Genomic DNA, 13,000 nt, shown 5'->3' with positions numbered 1-13,000 from the left:
CAGAAAAAAACAATCTGAGGGACCTCAAAGCATGAAGGACCATGGGTACAGGGGACGTCACACTAGGGATAGTATTATTCTTAAACTGTTTCCTCTGCCTCCTACACAGGGATGCCACAATTATAACGCTCTAATATGGCACTAGCTTTGGGAATGCAGTGGAGGTCCAACTTCAGTAAAGCTGTTTCTAGCTCACTGATGTCTACATTATATGTGTCATCCGATACTTCTAGTAAGTGTCTTAAATCTGTTGCTCCTCATAACCAAGGAAATGCACTAGGAAAGTGTTAGGGAGATTTGTCATGCTTATGCCTCATCCCCCCCTCCTAGTGAGACCCCCAGCACCTTTTGCTGGACTTCAGGAACTTATTCTTTCGATCCTGAATGAGTGGAGACTTTTCCCTGTCATTCATTCATTCTTTTGGGCTCTGTCTTTTGGAACTCTATTCTTTGTATTCTATCGGTACTATGGAGTCTGTCTGTTTGATAGCTCTTAATGTGTGTTTTACTACTACAGCTCACAGCTCCTTATGAGCAGTGTTGCTGGGGACCCTTAGGGCCCTCGTTTAAGATTATTTTTCCTTATCCTCAAGTAACTACACTTCTTAAGAAGATACTTAGAATCCCTCCCAAAACTGAGAGACTGGCGCACACACCACCTTCAGTGCCAAAGGGACACCTAGTATCTCCCCCCTCTGCTCCTGTGACTGTTTAGTCACATAGACAATCAGCTAGTTATGGCTTGTATCAGTGGACGTGTTCTACCAACTATTGTGTATTTTTATACCGCAGGATATGTCCATAGCCCTGGTAGTGCACAATCCCAAGTACCAACTTGGGGCCTTCAATCTTTCTTTCGCCATTACTAGCGTGGTTGTTCTTTGACAGCCCTTCTTCTACCATTCTGAGTGTGGGAGGTCAGTGAGTGTGTTTTGCCTTTGGCATGAACCAGTCGGTATCCCCGCCTAGGCTCCACAGTGTCTGGGCAGGCAGGAAGTATAGGAGGAGTTTTCCACCCCACCTGTCCTTTGTCTGCCAGAATGCCTGAATAGGTCCAGCTCCCACACAGGGTCTTGGCTTTCCCGATTGGACAGCCAAACGGCCCTTTCTGTAAAATGCTGAGAGAGATTGCAGAGGAGTGTGTGTGCTGGAACTGTATAAAAGGTGAGGCTTCTGGAGTGAAAAGCAAGTCGATCACTGGAAACAGAAGTAACCGAAGAAGAAGACAACCAGAGACTCATGCAGACCCTTTGCAACACAGTGAAGCGACCACTGCTGTCCTGACCCTGTTTTTTATGTGACACAGGAAATCCGAAGAGAACGACTATTTACCTTTGGCTGGTGGGAACAACCAGTCCCAAAGACAACTTTGAAACTAGCCATCTCCTGAGGTTCTAAGAGCTTCCAGAGCTGCGGAACCTCAAAACCAGGAGATCTGTTGCACATTTCGAATCAAGTGCATAATCGTGGAAAGGCCGAATCCATCCAAATCTTTGCTGAACCCGTAAGGACACTCCAGAGATCCGATCCAACTCACCCAAACCCTCTGACCAGAGTGTGAGACTGCAGGAAGCGAAGAAAATTGACTGGGCAATCTGTGTCCTTTGTTGGTGCTGCAGAAAAGGTGACAAAACCGGAGAGTGAACCAAGAAGTTGCTGAAAGTCGTACCACAGGTCCTCCTTCGAGACTGCCGCTGAGAGATCCTGTCCATTGTCCTGCCTTCAGTCATCAGACCAAGAAATCCAGAGGGGGAGTCCAGAGCTGCAACATTGCAGAGCATCTAGCACAAACATCATCTTCTAACCCAAGGAACAGTGGGGAAAAGTATGGTTGACCTGATTCCAAGAAGTCTCTCCAGAGCGTTGGAGTGCATGTAAAGGTGTCCAGGACAACCCCCTCTGACCTGACACAAGCCGCTGCTTGTGCCCCCTTTTCAAGTCCGTTTTAAGGTCTCCTTTGTTAGTTGTTTACTTTCTGCTTCAATAACTCTAAACACTAGAAGAAATCCACAGGAACGTCACTATTCGCTAATTGTCCAGACTTCAAGCCCTCTCTGAACTGCCTTTAGGGTTGCATTTTTGGACTTAAAAAAGACTTAATAGGCGAAGAAACTGTCTCTAGAACCTTGAACTGAGCTCATGCTACACTAACCATTTTCCTCCCTTTAAGTGACTTTACTATATGCGTTTGCAGAGTAAATGTACTACCGTATAAACCGTTGAAAACCGCATGAGTGCGCAACAACTGAGAATACGATAACATTGTCTTTTCCCTTTCTAACATTGCTACAAACGTAACTGCGAAAACACACAAATGTTAAAGTGCCCTTTTAAGTGTATTATCAAGTATTCCTAAGTCTTCCACCGTAAAAGTCTGAAGTATTTAAAGTGATTTTGGAGTAAATATAATAAATATATACTTTTTATATAACTATAAGTGTAAGTGCTTCTTTGTTGTGCCTGTTTAGCTAAGATTCAGTGTTCTTACCTACAACTCATATCTTCCTCTTAAGATGAGCCTGACTGCTCTGCCCATCTACCAAGGTCCTGAGCAAGTATAGACTGATACTAAGAGTTGGGATCTACAAACCACTGCAATAGTTTACTAAAGTCTTACTACCGAATGCCCAGGGAACGTCCTGGTACACTTTGCAAGGCCATCTCCAGAAATACTTGTAGAGAACGTTGTTAATAGTAAACCTCCCTTTACAGCTCAAGTGTAAATGCAGTCTTGTGCAATCTTTGTTCAATCTCTGTACACCCCTCTTTATTGCGAGTGATAAACCTCTCTTGTATCATGCAAGCTTCTCGTTGCCTTTCGACAGGCAGATGCACACCTGTCACAGCGCCAGCCACAACCAACCTCCTACTTCTTTGTCGACTAGCAATAGTAGGACATATGCTAGTTACCATTAAACGTCTGCTCGTATAACAGGCTCAGGGGTCCCTTACTCCAATATCTTCGCTGGTGCAAGCACTTGCGCTGTGCCTCACCTCTCATGTATTATATTTTGGCACAGGGGCTCAGACTCCTTCCCTTCTCAGGATATGCGCCGGGCGCGATGACCCGAATGTCGGTGGACCGCCGAAGCTTAAAGCCGGCAGAGTGAGGCACTCTACGCGCTGCTCATCACCAATGTGCTCCAAAAACACCTGTGATCCTTAACAGTATGTTTATTTGTAGAACAAATAAATAAGTAGCGTTTACAGTGCCCCCACAAGCTCCACCTCTCCTCCTCCAACTTTCAACTGCTCTCCCTGGAATTTCCTTTGCCTCAACAATCCCCACTTCTAAAACACTCACACCCACCAGCTCTCCCTCACATAGGAACAAATTAATATATATTTATACGGCACTCTGCACAGGGGCAAGGAGCCCACACCACCCCGCTTGTTGAGGTAATGCCTGACTACAGTGTTGCCAGTCAGGATTAACACTGTTTTGCCTCTCACAGAGAGGAGGAAAGCGACTAGGGCCAGCCTGATCGCTCATAAATCCGGCAAAGTGATGTGCTCTTGGCACTCTGATGCGGACCACAAGCCACTCACCGTAAGGTCTTTGAGGTGAGCGCCCTCACCTTTCAGGCATGCATCCGGCACTTGGGGCCAAGGTTGTAGAAACAATACCCCTCTCAGACCGTTGTCTTTCAGGGACAACCACTGCAGGTCTCCACATATTCAGGTTGAGATCTGAAGAAGGTCCGATGTCTGTCCCTGAAACAGAGCATTGTGAACTCAGAAACAACTGTAGTGACCTCATGCGTAGCCGAGCCTCTGGCACCACATGGATGCAGGAGGCCATAAGGCCCAGGAGGCACAGAAAAGCCTTTTCCTGTGGTTGAAATGCTTGGGTCATCTTACAGATGCTCGCCACTCTGTCCTCGGGGTGGAAAGCCCAGCCCAGGAGAGTATCCAAGAGTGCTCCAGTAAATCGGAGGGACATAGAGGACGGAACCTGAGACTATTTGAAGTTCAGGGAGAAGTCCAAGATGTGCAATAGGCTGCATGTCGGGTACAGATGTACCAGTGCCATGTCTGGAAAGACAGGGAAATATCCAAATGCCTTCCCTTCTGAGGTGAGCTGCCGCCACCGATAGCAGCTTGGTGAAAACCCTGGGTGCTGAAAAAAGTCTGAACCGGAGGACCTTGAACTGGCAGTGACAGTTACCCTCTTTGAACCCGAGGTACTTCCTGCACCTCCAGTGGATGGTCACATGGAAGTAAGCATCCTTGCGATCCACAGAGACCAGCCAATCCTTCAGTTCCAGGGCCTGAAGAACCTGGGCCAGGGTGAACATCTTAAACTTGTCCTTGTGTAAGTATAAGTTAAGAAGCCGCAGATCCAAGGTTGGGTATCAGACCTCCATCCTTTTTCTGCACCAGAAAATAGGTTGAATACCAAACCCTGCCTCATTCTGAGCAAGTACTGGTTCTATGGCCCCTTTTGCCAGAAGCTGACGGATCTCCTCCAGCAGGAGGTGTTGCATAGGCAAAGATTGGTGACTCAGAAGATGGTCTGTAGGGAGAAGAGCAAAAGGGAGGCAGTAACCCTGGTGGATGACCTGTGGGGCCCAGGAATGAGAAGTGGTAATCATCCATTTCTTGACAAATTAGGACATCCCACAGGGGTCTGATGGCGGAAGTCCACTTCAGAGAGGCTTCGTGCCAGGGGCTTTGGAGGGTACAGGGGAGGTGGAGGCACCTAATCTGGACGCAGCTCTGTCCCTACCCTTTTAGGGACGATGCTGTCCTTGTTTGCCAGACGGGGCCCGACCCTCATCTGATTTGAGCATAGGAGGCGAAGGGGCAAATTCCCCTGCCCGCAAGGCTTGCTGGCCACTGTTGCCAGACTAACAGCTCCAGATACTTTGCGGTTCCTTTTGAGATCTAAAACATTTGCAAGGACTCATCATCCTTAGTGCCGAATAGGCTAATGACATCAATGGGCATGTCCAGACATCTTTCTTTAATGTTTGGTGCTAAACTCAATGTCCAAAAAAAAAACCTTGTGCTGGTGGTCATTGTTCTGGCCACACAGTCTGCAGTATCCAGTCCTGACTGAAGGATCTGGCTGGAAGCTTCTATGCCATCCCTCATTGGAGCCTTAAAACCATCATGACTCGGGTATGTGCTCTGCAGCCTCTGCAATAACTGACCACAGCCCGAAGGAGAACTTGGCTAGGCACAAAAGGCATTCATACACTGCAGACCCAGGTTCAAAGGGCCGTAAATCGACCTTCCTCATGCGTCAAGTCCCTTGCTCTCCCTGTCAGGGGGCAAGGATGGAAAAGATGTTTTCTTTAGGTTCGCAGTTGCAAACTGATCCACCAAACTTTCCGGTGATGCATGGGCAGAGAGAAACATGGGTTCTGAAGGTGCCAGCCTGTGCTTTTTAGCCAGGTCCTGGTCAACAGTGAGCAGTGAGGCTGGCTTAGCCCAAAGCGCCAGAGCTGGCCCCTCTACTGATTGAAAGGCAATAGCTTCTCCTTTTTTGGACCCTCGTTCAGGATGACTGTTAGATCGTACTGAACCTTAGGCCATGAAGGGGCAAACAACTTCAAGATGTCAACCACCTTTGCCATCAGGTGCTGAAAAGTAGCCTGTGGCTTGCCCAAGCTAGGAGCATGAGCATATCGACATCCAGCAAGGTTTCCAGTCCACCTGCCTCCTGCAAGTAAGCTGCAAGATCCACTAGGTCCACCTGTTCCCCATAAAACTCCTCTGGGAATTCTCTGGCTTCCCTTGGATGGAGTGTTTCCGGTTCGAAAGAGACGGCATCTCCTTCATCATAAATGTCCTCTAAATGTGACATGTATGTTCTTCTGGTGAGTGGGACAAAGTCGCTTACGATACTGGCAGTGTCCACCGGGCAGTGTAAGGGTGAGTTGAGGAAAGACAACCGACATCTGAAGACGGAACATTGTGACCTTTGGATGGGACCTTGTCTCGTCTACCTGTGGAGACCCTGCCAGATTCTCGGAGTGCGGTGGGATCCGCGGGCTTGGCCATAGCCAAAGCAGTCATGGTCGAGACCACCAGGCACAGAGGTGCATGGTCCTTGGTGAAGATGTCCAGCATCTTCTGCCTGAAAGCCCCCCCCCACCAAGCATAGAGTATGGGGATGGGAAAGGTACATGCAGAGTTTGCTCCTCTGGGACCTCTCTGGAGTGGTGGCTCCTCTTTGCCGATGACGAATCAGGGTGGTCCCTTAAAAAAACACCTGGAGATCTTGATCTTTTGCAGTGGTGCTTCTTTTTCTTATTTCAGACAGGAGACCTTTCCTCTGTGCTCTGGTTCACACCCGCCGACCTCAAATGGGTTTGTTTGCACCTCTCTCTTGGTCGAGTAAAGTGAACAGTAAAGTGAACAGCTTTACCTCTTGTTCTGGAAGCGCCCAAGGGTGCATCAATTGACATGATGCGCAGTCCTGCGTGTTGTGACCTTCACAGAGACAATGAAGTCAGATGTGGTCTGTATCCGGAAATGGACATTTGGCGACTGGAGTCGACGCATGGCTTGAATCCGGAGGACTTCCCTGGATTTGGCATCTCGTTGAATAACGAAAAGCACAGGATTTGAATGAGCAGTGTTTCTAAAGTAAGCAGAGTGTGTGGGGAAAAAAACAAGGTCACGGGAATGGCACCTCTATGTACTTTGGCCTCAAGGTCCTGTCAAATGCAGAGGCATCAGGGGCCTACAAAGAGCTGCAATGTGGCTGGGAGATAGATATCAAAGATGAGGAATCTGTGGGAAAAAGGAGTCCATTAGAAACGTGTAAAAAAAAACATTTCAAAATAGGGTCTGATTTGGATTTCTCAGGCCACATGTTCAGTGGATCTACAGACCCACAAACATTTTCTGCCCTCCATTTGTATTTGTAGTAAATCATTTAAACACAACCATGGCCAAGTCACAACTGGTCTGAATACTATATTTTTGATAGGGCTACCTTGTGACGTGACTGGTGACAGTCACAGAACATTTTTAAAAAGCCAACAATCAGTAATACTGAACAGTTCACGTTTCAATCCTTGTAGAATGAGTGGAGAAGGGTCCCTATCCCAAGTGATAATGACCCCTTCTAGGGTCTATAAGGTTATTAGCACTTCGTGGTAAGAGCAAAACAGGTTTTGGGGTTGTTGTAGTGGTGAAGTAAAAATCCTAGTTTAATAGTGAATAAAGTAGAAGGACAAAGCCCATTTGAGAATTAAATATGGTTTTAATGTATAGTATTTAAAAAACAAGTGTCCTTATATGGTTGTTATGTTTATTTGAATTGGAATGGAGTTAACATCAGCAGGCACCGAGGGAAATGTAAAAGTAAATGGTTTCTAAATACGAAAGTGAAAGCATTTTTCCATGTTTTAGCTTTCAATTGGATGTTTTCTGTCATATTGAGGGTGCAATGAAAAAAGATACCTGGAAAGATGGAGTGACAAGTTGAAAAATATTCAGGGAAATTGCATGGCTGTTTCTTTAATGCAGAGACATAATTTCTGTTCCCTCTTCTTCTGGAATCAGAATGATTACAATGCAGTCAATAACACATGCTATTGACTGCATGCATGTCAAACATTCTGATTTGTCCAATAGCGGTCAATAATGACTTCTACGTCTCAATATAATAGATATTAAAACCAACCCACAACCTCACATGCGTACATAATGTAGGTTTACCTTGCGTATAGTTGCCGTGTACTGAGCCAACATGCTCTGGTCCAGCCCTTCTATTTGTTTCAGCTTATCACAGACCGCATCCACATTCATTGAATTCAGTGATGCCACTTGAGGTCCTCCTGTGGAAGCACCAGCTCCCTGCATGAGTAAAAAAGTGATGTCAGAGAGCATGGCACATTCTCAATGCAAGATGGTGAGGTAGAACACCCTTAAGTGTACTACAGCAATATTAATTGAAAACGATACACCTAAAGGACATTACATTTCAATGTCATGATAAGTTTCACTTTTCAAAACTGCTGAATTAGTACCACACCAGTAATATTAATAGCATTTTTATTTAGTGTTTTCACTGTTCTTGGAGCTTAACTTGTATCTTCACTATTCATCAACATATCTTTGTTGACATCAGAGGGACGGGAGAATGCAAACATGACTTGCAGATTGCACACCAACTTCTGCAGCAGAGGCATTATTCGACTAGGTTGTTTTACAGGAATAACACCTCGAAACAACACAACTACGCATCTTCACTGCTGTCAAAAGGTAGAAATACATACAAATGAGAAACGGTAGTACATTATGACAGCCCTGCTCCGAGGATCTGAGCGCACAGACCATGCCATGTGGATATGTTTCACAATGGGCTTACAGAAAGGGGTGCATCATACCTAAAACATGTTTTGAACAGCTCTTAGCAAGGGGATTTTTCCAAGTTAAATTAATAACATTTTCGGCGTGAATATCTAAAAATGGACCTCTTTGATTTTCAAGATGTTTGACATGCACGTAGATCTTCTGCACCGGCAAAACTTTTGAACATGCACCTGCCTTATTTTGAGGTATGAATATCTACCTATAATGGTCCCTCTATTCTGTTTTTAATGATTTGTATAAATACAGACAGAAATCAATATGATTTCCATCTGCATTTATATATAAAAAGAGAAAAAAGAGAAAAACAGGTGTCCTTGCTTGGATCCTCATGCTGTCAGCCATGCCTTGCAGAACAAAAGTGGTGATGGCCAGTGGGTTTGAATTAATCTGAACCTATGGCATTGCTCTGGGCAACCTTCCAGACCACCGTTCTTCGCCTGTCAAGCCATTACTAAAAGGGAAAGACCATATGCAAATCAGGCTTTGTCCCACCCCAAAAGGGACAGTCCAACCGAAACTGCTTCGTCATGTCCCTTCTGCACGAGACCACAAGCATCCCCATACATGTTTCCCCTCATTGGGCCACATCAGTGAGGAGTAGCTTGGGTCTTTAGGCTCAGCAGGCATGGGGCCCACATCTGGGCACACCCATCCGACTCGGAGTGATTACGCAAAACAAAAGAGGTGATTGGAAGAAGGTTTAGAATTAATCTTAACCTCTCGGATTGCTCTGCGTCAACCTCCAGACCTTCGCTCTTTGCCTGCCAAGCCATTGATAAGCAAGAGATGCACAAGCTGCAGTGGTCCTCTTGCCATATCATTTGCCGTGAAAGCGGGTCCTGCTGCTCTGTCCTGGCATAGGTAAGTGCCCCCTCTGCCCTCCCTTCATTTTTCACCTTCTTTATTTCCCCTTTTTCCTGTACCCAACCCGCTACCCGTATGTGGTTTCCCACCCAGACCCCTCCCCTGTCCCTCCAAACCTCTTGTCTCCTCCCTGTGATTGCCTGGCCTCCCTCGAAAGCTGCCTTCTTAGCAGAGGAAGCTTTGGCAGCAGGCCAAGGGAGAGAGGCAAAGGGGAGCTCCGTTATGGACATGTCCGTCCCCGTTTGCCCCTGTTCGCCCATGGACGACTTACAAAGCACCCTACAGCTACAACTAAGGTAAGATGGCACGGGCGATTAACACGGCCATTACTGTGCTAAATTAAAATCCTGCCACTTCACCATTACCACCAGCATATTATAATACTGTGTAGATTACCAGCTTCACCTCCTAGAGAGCCCGATAGAATTATTGGAAGTTATCCATGTCTGGCACTTAGATGTATTTTGGGGGTAGGAAATGTGTCGCACGTAGGTGGATTTTTAGGGGTTGGAAATGTGTCACACTTGGATGGTTTTTAGGGGAAGGGGAATGTGTTGCACTTAACTAACCATAGTATAACCTTTATATTCTTCATCGCCTCATTAAACTCTAAACTAAACATAACCCTATCTCTATTGGACCATAAACTGTACACCACACACTTCCCAACACCCAACATTAAACCAATCACAAGCACCCATGCACAATCATACCCCAACACCACATGTCGGCTACCACCCAAAAGTGCACCAACGCTCAGTGAGCAGTATTTTTCAAACTGATGCTGTCAGCAGTACATCAATGCTCTTGCTTTTCTCCCTCTAAATCACACAAACAAACACCCCAACCCTCCTTCCAATGCAGATCCACCAGGGCACCAAGAGGCCACGCAAGTGGAAGCAGTGTGCTGTACACAACCACATAATATACCATTACAAAAGGGGAAAGACCATCTGCAAATCAGGCTTGGTCACACCCGAAAAGGGGCAGTCCAGCTCGAACTGCTTGGTCACATCTGTTCTGCACGAGACTGCAAGCATCCCCAGACATGTTTCAGCCTCATTGGGCTTCATCAGTGAGGATGGCCGTTTCTGGATGTAGTCATGCCTTGCAGGCCAATAATTTAGCAAACTAGCAGCTTGATGAGTGCACAACAATTAAGGGGTATCCCATTTGAAATTGTTTAAATTTGCGCAGGGAAGTGTCTCAGGTCAGCAGCAGTCACATGATTAGCCATTTATTTTTTTCAAAATAAGAATGCAGTTTGATTTGAGGCACACAAACTTATTTGTTTTTTCTAGCTATAAACATTTCATTTGAATAAATGTGTAAAAATACCAGTTGCAACATGTTTTTGGTAAAATATGGAATAAATGTGGATAAATACAGAAATAAATAAACTAAATATGGAAAAGTATAGGCGGAAACAATGTAAAAATAAATACCATACAATTGTGAGCCTTATCAATATATTATACATGAGCAGAATGAATGTGCATCTTTAATATGACTGTACACATACACGTAAAAGAAGTACATTTCTTAGATACCTATGAAAAAAAGTCAGGAACGACTTTGAGGTCACTTTTCATATGTATAGGAGATGTAAACTGCATATGTGTATGAAATGTAAAACCCCTATGAAAGCTATACCTAATTTTAATGTGAATTTGTATACATCTATATAGAGGGAGGCGTATAAAACATGTACAGATTACGCTAGAACACTTAGGAATATAATACACTTCAAAGGGCACTTTCACTTTTGTGTATGTTCGCTGTTACATTTGTAGCAATATTAGAAAGGGGAAATACAAGGTTATCGTATTACCAGTTATTGCACACTCATGCGGTTTTTAACGGTTTATACGGTAGTACATTTACTCTGCAAACACACAGTAAAGTCACTTAAAGGGAGAAAAATGGTTAGTGTCGCATGAGCTTAGTTCAAGGTTCTAGAGATGGCTTCTTCGCCTAGTAAGTCTGTTAAGTGCAAAACTGCAACCCTAGCTATAGGCAGTTGGTAAGCAGGCTTGAAGTCTTGACAATCAGCGAATAATGAAGAGTTCCTGTGGATATCTTGCAGTGTCTAGAGCTATTGAAGCAGCAAGGTAACAACTAACAAAGGAGACATAAAACGGACTTGAAAGGGGATACAAGCAACAGCTTGGGTCAGAGGTATGAGGGGCTGCTCTGGACACCTCTATGTGCACTCCAGCGCTCTGGAGCGACTTCTTGAAATCAGGTAATCAATACATTTTTCCTCACAGTACTGTAGGTTAAAAGAAAATGTTTGTGCTGGATGCTCTGTGATGTTGCAGCTCTGGACCCGACCTCCGGATTCCTTGGTCTGGTGACTGAAGGCAGGACAATGGATGGGATCACTCAGCAGTCTTGAGGGGGCATAGAGGGGGGGGGGAGAATCGATGGCACGCCTTTCAGCGGAACATTCTTGGTTCACTCTGCAGTTTTTCGTCCCTTTTCTGGAGCATCAACAAAGGAGCATCGTCTGGTCAATCTTCTTTGCTTCCTGCAGTCCCACGCTCTCGAGAGGGAGTCTGGGAGAGTCGGATCGGGTCTCTGGAGTGTCCTTGCGGGTTCAGCAAAGATTTGGACGGATTCAGCCTTTCCACAACGATACACTCGAAATGGTCAGCAGGCCCCCTGGTATTGGGCCTAGGACCTCGGGAGATGGCTCATTTCAAAGTTAGTCTTGGGACTGGTTGTTCCCACCAGCCAAATGGAAGGAATCGACCTCTTCAGAGCTCCTCAGTCGCTTAGAAAATGGGGTCACGACAGCAGTGGTTGCTTCACTGTGTTGCAAAGGGTCTGCATGCGTCTCTGGTCATCATCTTCTTCGTCTACTTCTGTTTCCAGTGGTCGACTTCCGTTTCGCCCGCAGAAGCCTCACCATTCATACAGTTCCAGCACACACTCCTCTGCAATATCATTCAGCATTTTACAGAAAGGGGTGTTTGGCTGTCCAATCAGGACAGCCAGACTCCCATGTGGGAGCTGGACCTATTCAGGCACTCTGGCAGACAAAGGACAGGGGGGTGTAAAAGTCCTCCCCTACTTCCTGCCTGCCCAGACACGGAAACCTGGTTCCCGCCAAACGCAAATATATATATATACAGATCTCCCCCTCCCTCCCTCCCAGAATGTTAGAAGAAGGCCTAACAAAGAACAACCATGCTAGTAATGGCGAGAAATGAAGGGAGGCCCCCCCCCCCCCCAAGTTGGTACTTGGGTGCCCCTACTGTGCACTACCGATGATATGGACATAGCATGTGGTACAAAAAATGCACAATAGTTGGTAGAACACTTCCACTGCCACCAACCATAACTAGATGATTGTCTATGTGACTAAAAAGTCACAGGAGCGGACAGAAGGGGGCTACTAGGTATCCCTTTGGCACTCCAAAAGAATCTTAAAGGAGGACCCCAAGGGTCCCCAGCAACACTGCCCATGAGGAGCTGTGTGCTGCAGTAGTAAAACACAGATGCCTTTAAGAGCTTTGGAACAGACAGACTCCATAGTACAGGTAGAATAAAAAAGAATAAATAAGAGTTCCAAAAGACAGCCCACAAGAATGAATGAGAGAAAAAAGGCTACACTCATTCAGGGTTTAACGAAAAAGGTTCAGACTTCCAGCAAAAAGTGCTGAGGGTCTCACTAGAGGGGATGAAGCATAAGTATGATAAATCTCTCTAACGCCGAGCAGGGGGCTCTGGTCAGGGGAGGACACAAGAGGGAAAGAGACCCATATTGCCTGGTGGCACGACCATTGAAGAGCAGTGG

The 13,000-nt window shown here is 45.9% G+C and overlaps 1 protein-coding gene across 4 annotated transcripts in view; it reads right to left on the bottom strand.

Annotated features, from left to right (window-relative positions):
* Positions 1-13,000, bottom strand: part of KIDINS220 (kinase D interacting substrate 220) — a 1,499,978-nt gene that overhangs the window by 76,019 nt on the left and 1,410,959 nt on the right. For all 4 annotated transcript variants that reach the window (XM_069606010.1, XM_069606012.1, XM_069606011.1 and 1 more), the window contains one exon: positions 7,678-7,815. In XM_069606010.1, the coding sequence (XP_069462111.1) occupies positions 7,678-7,815 (138 nt within the window). The remainder of the gene's footprint in view (positions 1-7,677; positions 7,816-13,000) is intronic.

Source organism: Ambystoma mexicanum, chromosome 4p (genome assembly GCF_040938575.1).
Source record: "Ambystoma mexicanum isolate Mex_15411 chromosome 4p, UKY_AmexF1_1, whole genome shotgun sequence".
Classification (NCBI taxonomy): domain Eukaryota; kingdom Metazoa; phylum Chordata; class Amphibia; order Caudata; family Ambystomatidae; genus Ambystoma; species Ambystoma mexicanum.
Note: the sequence above shows the minus strand (reverse complement) of the source record. Positions and strands in the feature narration are given on the sequence as shown.